This window comes from Pantherophis guttatus, chromosome 1 (genome assembly GCF_059756535.1).
Source record: "Pantherophis guttatus breed Tessera chromosome 1, ASM5975653v1, whole genome shotgun sequence".
NCBI classification, from domain to species: domain Eukaryota; kingdom Metazoa; phylum Chordata; class Lepidosauria; order Squamata; family Colubridae; genus Pantherophis; species Pantherophis guttatus.
In genome coordinates, this window is record NC_142063.1 from 68,825,288 (window position 1) to 68,833,866 (window position 8,579).

An 8,579-nucleotide genomic window follows, 5' to 3' on the forward strand; every position below is an offset into this window, starting at 1 on the left:
ACCTGAAATAACTCTCATGGCCACTTACATTCTCACTTCCCCCTTGATTAGGAATGGTCTCCTTGTAAAACTAAACAGGCAGCTATTCATAGCCATTAAGCAATGGCTATGCTTCAGGCAGAAAACATTACAGATTCACAAAGCAACTCCCATTGGTTGAACAAAACTATCCATTTATCTTCCCATCTTCATCTTACAACCATCAAGTCTATTCTATCTAAAAACAACTTAGGAAAGGAGCACCTTAGTGGGAAAACATTTCTTTGTCATACAAAATATTCCAAAAATCAACCTCCATCTAAAGAAATCCTAGGCAGCAAAGGTAATATCAATCTCTGCTATAAAGCTTGGAATGACATCCCAGTGATATATCACTGTAAATGCTAGCAAGAGACCAATCATATGGTTTAGTAGATTCTGTAGATCCAGTGGCCAGATCTTGAAAAATTCTCACACCAACCTGGTTTATATTTACAACTGAATTACAAATTAAACAAATATGAGAAAGCATGATCGACTATGCACATCTTATAAACCTTACAAAATTGAGATGTTCAAGAGATGTCATGATTGCATTACTTTGATACATATCATTTTACTTTACTTTTTTTTTAGACCATATAGTTTGGTTTTAAACATGTCATCAGTCATGTTTATTTTTATAATGATTCCTACAAATATGACATACAATGATTTTGCTTAAGACTGCTGTGATATGTTGATCATTACAATCCAACTGCTTCCCTGGATCTTCATCAAAATGGACATGGGCACTTTTGAATCTGGATTTCTTTGGAGGAGCTGGTGTCAAAGGTGGAAGAAGATCTGGAAAATCTGAGAAACCAAAGAAAATAACGAATAGGTAGAAAATTAGTGACCTAATAGTTTACTTGTCCCAGCTTTTGCCAACCTAGCAGTTTGAAAGCAAGTAAAAAAAGTGCAAGTAGAAAAATAAGGACCACTTTTGGTGGGAAGGTAACAGCGTTCCGTGCATCTTTGGCATTTAGTCATGCCAGCCAAATGACCATGGAGATGTCTTCAGACAGCACTGGCTCTTCAGCTTTGAAATGGAGATGAGCACCATCCCCTAGAGTCAGGAACGACTAGCACATATGCGTGAGGGGAACTTTACCTTTACCTAATAGTTTCTTCTTCCAAGGATAGGAAATGAAAAATAAATCCTAGGTAACTGTGGTATTGATTAGAGCAATATAAAATTAAGAAACAAACATTTTGTACTAACCCAGCTTTTTATTACATGATTTGTTGAAGAAGCCATAGCCATTTACTTTGTGATAATAGCTAATCATATTTAACAAAACGTAATACCAAAGTTCACACATTGTACTGAGCAAAATCATGTTGATCATATTGTGGCTCAGCACAATAAGTGAACTCAGCCAAAGTAATTTTTATTCAAGGTTCTTAATTAACTGGCTGATGTAGGCTTCTCAGAAAGAAAGTTCAAATCAAAGCAAAACAAGTTGTATTAGAATGCACTTTGCAAAGATTTTAAGTGCATACAATTATATCAAAGGACAATCAAAATGACCAGAGGATTCAGAGATTTTCCTTAGGGTGAAAGGTTAGAACATCTGGAACTTTTAAGCTTGAAAAAGAAAACAGGTGAGCAGGGACAGGGCTGGGAATATAAAATCATGCATGGGATAAAGAAAGAAAGTCTCAAAATGCTAAAATCACCCAATGAAGATCACTGAGATTTTTTTTTTTTTAAAAAAAGCATTTTAACATAAAACATAATTAAAACATGGAATTAATTGTTCCAAGGTTTGCGGATGACAACTAACTGAGTTAGCTTTAAAATGGGATTGATACATGCATGGAGGACATGTCAACCTAGGGCTACTGGTCTTGCAAGACACAGGTTAACTCTGCTTGGAGGTAACAAACTTCTGAATACCAATTTCAGGGAACAATATGTGGGGGATTCAAATCAGTATTGACTCCTGGCAACTGCCTAGACAAGTCCCAGCAGTTTTCTTGGCAAGATTTCAGAAGTGGTTTACCATGGCTTCCTTCTTCCTAGGGCTGAAGGACGGTGCCTGACCCAAAGTCACCTAGCTGACTTTGTGCCTAAAACGGGATTAGAATTCCAAGTCTCTTGGTTTCTACCCTGATACTTTAACCACTACACCAAACTGACTCTGTGGAAAAGGGATAATACCCATCAATTTTTTCACCAGGGTTGAACAGCATGCCTCCAAAGTCATAGACAGAGGAACACCCTCATATCAGAGAGCAGTTTATAGCTATTATGTTTATTAGGCAGCTTCAAATGATATGTAGATAGATAATCTTGATTGTCATTTTTTACTGTGGGCACACTGTGGGCATACTGGCATACATTAAAAATGAAATTGTTGCCGTCTCTCAAAAGTGTACACATACATAACACACATATACACATGCTATATCTATACACACATACATATTTATCCATATATATATATCCATACATATATATCCATACATATAAACACACATATTTATTTATTTATTTATTAGTCCAATTTATATGCCGCTCTTCTCCATAGACTCAGGGCGGCTTACAATGCATTATAGCAATAGCCTGCATACTTTTTTGTATATACCTGCTGATTAGGGCTTTCGGCCCCCGCTAAGTGTGTTGTTCTATACAAAGCTGGCTTATTGCCCCCACAATCCGGGTCCTCAATTTACCTACCTCGAAAGGATGGAAGGCTGAGTCAACCTTGAGTCTGGTGAGATTCGAACTTGCACTAATTGCAGGCAGCTGGCAGCTAAGTGCTAGCATTAAACAGCACTTTAGTCTGCTGCACCACCGAGGCTCTTAATCTTATTAATCACTGTCCATCGTGAGATACATAAGACCACCAGTGGACAGTCTCAGCCTCTGCAACAAGTTGGCTGTGGAAGAAATCTCTCATCACCATGCACTGATGATTTACTTTCACAAGCAAACGGCATGAGCATCCCCCACAAATGATGTGTATGCTATCATCTGGATGGGATAACTAGAATACTAGGCTACCTACCCAAGGCATAGTAGACTAAAGAAGCAAATCCAATGAAAACAAAAACAGCAAGATCCTATATATAAAATTTGACTAGCAAATATCAAAATAGACATATTAACAGGCCATTTCCACAAATTAGTCGATGTCGCATGTATGAGACAAAGTGAGCCAATGCAAAAGCTAAGGATATCAGAGACGTTTACAAGCCGATTTACTACGCTAAGGTTAAACAAAATGTTGTGCCTATTATCATCAGCTAGAAACTGGGACAATGTAACTGAAGTGAAGCCAATCTCTGATGATCTAATACAGGTAATCCTCTACTTACCACCACAATTGAGCCCAAAATTTCTGTTAAGTGAGACATTTGTTAAGTGAATTTTGCTCCATTTTTTCTTCCCTCATTTGTTGAGTGAATCACTGTAATTGATGTTAATAACCCAGTTGTTAAGTGAATCTGGCTTCCCCGTTGACTTTGCTTGGCAAAAGGGAATCCCATGGCCTTGGGACACATAAATATGAACCAGTTGCCAAGCGTCTGAATATTGATCACATGATCATGCGGATGCTGAAAAGGTTGTAACTGTGAAAAAATGGTTATAAATCATTTTTTTCAGTGCTGTTGTAACTTTGAATGGTCACTAAATAAACTATTGTAAGTCGAGGACTACCTGTACAGCGGTCCCCAACCTTTATGGCTTGGCGGCCGGGCAAGAGGGGGGGAGAGGCAAACTGGCCCACCACTCACGCAAGTTGAGCTGTGTGCTTGTGTGTGCACCGGCCTCCACTCGTGCAAGTCGAACTGTGAGCATGCATGTGCCAACCAGCCGCTCACGTGAACCGGTTCCAAATGGGACATGGCTTGGTAGTGGGCTACAGCCTGGGGACCCCTGATCTAATATCCATCAATACTGACATGGATATCTGTACTTTGACAATTATTTCATATTATGTGCCACAGACTGGATGTCTAGGTAAAATAAAAGATTAATTTTGGATAAGGACTTAAAGAATACCATAAAGATGGCACAAGTCTCCTGGAATATGCTGAAGCCTATAACACAGCAGTTGTAACTACCTCATAATTTCCAGGAACGGAAATCAAGCTATACAAATTGACTATAAAATAGCACAGAAACATATGCTGAAGACAGTCATGGATACTATTCTTTCAGAAACTATACTTATCCAACATTGACTACTAGTGCTTGACACCTAGATCTATCTTATAGCTTCTATAAGGCCTCCCATTAGATCAAATCATCAGAACATGGGGCCTAGCTGAAGCCTTACTGAGAACATTGACTACAAAACTTCAGCAAAAAAAAATATTTGGAATAGGCTAGTTGGACATTAAAATCTGTGCCGCAGCCCTCTTAGGAAACAGAAAATCTGGCTAATACTTCATTGATAAACAAACCTTATGTGGGATCAAGCCATTGAGGCAAAAAGAAATGCCTACAAAATCTGTCTGACAACAAATGCAGATAATCACAAGCAATATCAGAAACTAACATTTGCTGCAAAACAAAAAGTGACTGCTGAAAATACCAAGATCTATACAACCAATTAGACAAATCTGATGGGACAAAAAAGTCAACTACCTTGCTAAAACGTGCTTATGCTCCACCCAAAATTTAGGACAAGTCATCAATATCGAAGATAACAACAAATGACTGCTAGAACCTACACTGTCAATGTAGGAACTATGTTGAGATAAGCTGCATTAAACAGTTCCCTCTTCCACTATTGGATAAACTGACCCTGTTTCTGGATTGCTACTTGCCATCAGTATTGAAGAAGTTTCAACTGCCATCTGCAAGAGGAGGAACAACAAAGTGACTAACTTGGATAACATCCCAGCTGAAATCTGGAAGCTACTTGAAGCACAAAGAGCAGAATAATTTACAGCGCTCAATAAAATTTAGAAGAAAATCAATCTGGCAGAGCTATACAAAAATACAAATCAGGAAAGACAAAGGCAATGTATAGCACTGCTCAAACTACAAGCTTGGCTATTATCCCTCACCATGAATTTTTTTTTGAATATATATTAGATGCACATTTCTGAGACATCCCCATTTTGTCAAACCTGTGTGGCTCTATGAAGAACTTTGGAAAAACTCACAAAATAAATGCTGCTGATCTACTGATGGAGCAACACAAGAAAACACACACATCTGGCATTCACAGGCCTAGAAAAAGCATTCGGCCAAATGCCATATGACTTCATCTACCTATCATTTAGATTGTATAATGCATTCAAGACCTACATCTGCTGAACCACAATGTTACCAGATTAGTAAATAATGCTGCCAGACATTTAAATGCATTTATAATCTTCCTAGGTGTGTCCCAGGGATCTACTTTCTCATTATTGTTTTTCATTCTCTATATGACACTGTGACCAGACCTTACAACACTAATGGACTTATATATGATGATGTCATGATTGCTAGCAAAATGTAAAGGAACCTGAGAAATTAATATAGGAATGAGATATGCATCAAAATGACTTTGGAATAAAGCTCAATATGAAGAATATTTAATATCCTAAATGCTGTTTCCAAACCAATGATACATTCAAGAAAGATAGCATCAAATTAAATAAAATAATCATTCAAATACCTGGGGTTATACATGCTTCTAAGTGTGACAGGCTACTAAATGACAAATATAAGTAAATACTGCCTGGATGAAGTGGCACAAAGTTACTGGTATTCTATGCAACAAGTAACTTGCTCTATATTGTTCCTGAAATCCAAACTCTGCTAAATGATCATCAGACTAGTAGCAATGTATGGAGTAGAACACTGCCCAGCATCAAACACACATAAACAGGATTTCCATACTGTACAGATGAGAATGCTACAGTGGTTACTTCCATTGCAAGACTAGACCAAATGATAAATGAAGGTGCATTTCTTGCTGAGAAAATGCAAGAATCATATCTGCAGTTGTGATGGCCAGGTACATAGCAGTACCAACACCATTGCAAGAACAGCTCTAGAATTACGTACATGCATAAAGTCACCAACTAAAGGAATGACTCAAAAAACTCTGACTCAACCAACTAAAAGTTTACATGTACCTTGTAAAGTTCAACTGTAAAAATGCTTATATAGGATGAAATGGCAAGCACAGATGAAATCAAACAGACTCTTCAACCAAGAAGATCAATGTGAAGCAGAAGAAAGAAGTCAGATGCTATAGTATACCAGAGTTGGATGATTCTAGATTAGGAAAGGTTACTCTAGATTAAACTACATAAGGAATTTTATCATATCAAATGTAGATGGGACCATTATCAGAATGCCATGAAAATATAACAATTCTAACAAACAAGATGACACGGTTTTGGCTATATCCATTTTTAACATTGTCAATAATCTGCATAAAATAATTTGAAAGGAACATACCATCCAGCATCACCACATCCCTACTGCACGGCAATGGACGTCTGTCATCACTGTCTCTGTCCACATCGCCTCTTCTTTTATCTGCTTTCTTTACTACTTTAACTGCTGGGGAAGATTTAGTCTCCAGGAACTGATTCTGGAATCTCAGCAGATCTTCTTCTGACTCTCCAGGCTTAGGCCTTGACAACATCCTATGTCTATGTTTTTGCTTCTGTTTAAAAAAGAATTTATGGCATACCTAAGGCAAATAGTGAAAGAAAGAAAAATGAAAAATGTAGTTTTATTTAGGAAAACGCCTTATGAGTTATCTCAATTCTATATCACATCATTATCGCTACCCCCAGAATATCATTGTTAATATCCCATTTTAGGAGTGCTTAAAGACCATCATAGATGATACAGCTGTTTAGCATGAAAAAAGTATTGCACAAAAAAAGTATTGCAGTAAGTACTTTCTGTAAGTTACAGTAACATTCTCTACCAAGGGATGTGGGAGGGAGTGAATGGAACAAGTTTTTTGTTATTTTGAATGGAACAAGTTTTTTGAAATTTTGCTATTTCGGGATGGAGCCAGAATTTCAACATATCTGCTTTCGATTTGACTATTCCACAAACTTCTGTCATAGAATGGGTGACTTCCCCCCCCACCCCCCATATGCCTTGTCTCCAGTATTTATGTAGCTTTCAAACTCAGTGGAAGAAGCATTAACCACATTTCAACAGCTAGTCTACTTCGGAAAAGTACAGCAGGGTATAAAAGAGGCTTAAGAAATAAGCCTTCAAAAAGCCACTACTGCACAGATAGCCAGCTATGTGCAGAAGAAACGTGACTGTTTATATTTCAGTACCAAATTAATTGCATGAGTAAACTTAAGGGAGTCCAGTGGCTATTTCTGTACACTTGACAGATGTGTTTTAGTGGCTTGGAGCACAACAGAAAACAGACACCTGTTCTGCACAGTGCCTCTCACTGCAACCAATTCTGTTGTCAGAATGAAAAAGCAAAACTGGGGGGTGGGGGGGGATGTTCCACTCTACAAAAATACGCCTGGATCCTTTTTTTTCACGAGCCTCCTTCTAAAAGAAAGGAACGGAATTCTGCTTCTGTTTCAAAAAAGAATCAATGGCATACCTAAGGCAAATAGCGAAAGAAAGAAAAATGAAAAATGTACTTTTATTTAGGAAAACGCCTTGCGCGTTATATTATCTCAATTCTATATCACATCATTATTGCCCTCCCCAGATTATCACTGTTAATCATTTTCAGGAGTGCTAAAAGACCATCATAGATGAGGTGTTGATACAGCTGTTTAGAATGAAAGCATGCAAAAAGCATTGCAAGTAAGGACTTTCTGTAAGTTACAGTAACATTCTCCACCAAGGGATGCGGGGAGGGAGTGAATGGAGCAAGTTTATTTTGCAGCTGGGGTTGCTATTTCGGGATAGCAACAAAAATAGGACTCGATTCTTTTTTTCATGCGCCTCCTTCTAAAGCAGTGTTTCTCAACCTTGGAAGCTTGAAGATAGGTGGACTTCAACTCCCAGAATCCCCCAGCCAGCGCTGCTGGCTGGGGGATTCTGGGAGTTGAAGTCCACCCATCTTCAAGCTACCAAGGTTGAGAAACACTGTTTTAAAGGAAGGAACGGGATTCCTTGGAATCAAAGGAAATCTTCGTTCCACCGAGAATAACCACGCGGGCCAATTTTTAGAGGCTCAACCTACCTTGCTTCAACCTACAAAACTCTTTTTAAGATTACCCGCCCGGATTTTCCCGGGCTCGTCCGCCTTTCGCCGTTCTCACGCTCTGAGACACTAGAAACCAAAATTAGACGCGCAGAAGGACGTCATCTTAAGGCGCGCACAAGTCAGGGGGAAAAGGAGGGGGCCGGTGCTCTCAGGGGAGGTCCCTTAGAAAGATGCCGCGCCCCTCGGCTCTCTCGTGATTGGTGAGCGAAGGAGAGGGGCGGGAATACGAGAGCTGTTGCTGATGGAAGTGGAGTTTTTGTGACTGCTATCACCGTCTGTTGAATGCTTTGGAGAGAATTTTGGGGCGGGGAATCATTCCATAAATGTCAGGCTCAAATTTCTTAAAGAATGCTAATTTCTGACAACACAGTGTTAAAAAGAATTAGCAAGGGCAAA

General features: G+C 38.7%; 1 protein-coding gene across 1 annotated transcript in view; it reads right to left on the minus strand.

Moving 5' to 3' along the window:
* RPAP1 (RNA polymerase II associated protein 1) overlaps positions 1–8,331 on the minus strand; it is a 62,151-nt gene extending 53,820 nt beyond the window's left edge. The window contains exons 1-3 of the mRNA XM_034417803.2: positions 8,160–8,331; positions 6,437–6,674; positions 689–834 (exon numbers count right to left, since the gene is read on the minus strand). Of these exons, the coding sequence (XP_034273694.2) occupies positions 689–834; positions 6,437–6,626 (336 nt within the window). The 5' untranslated portion in view covers positions 6,627–6,674; positions 8,160–8,331. The remainder of the gene's footprint in view (positions 1–688; positions 835–6,436; positions 6,675–8,159) is intronic.
* Positions 8,332–8,579: the final 248 nt, after the last annotated feature.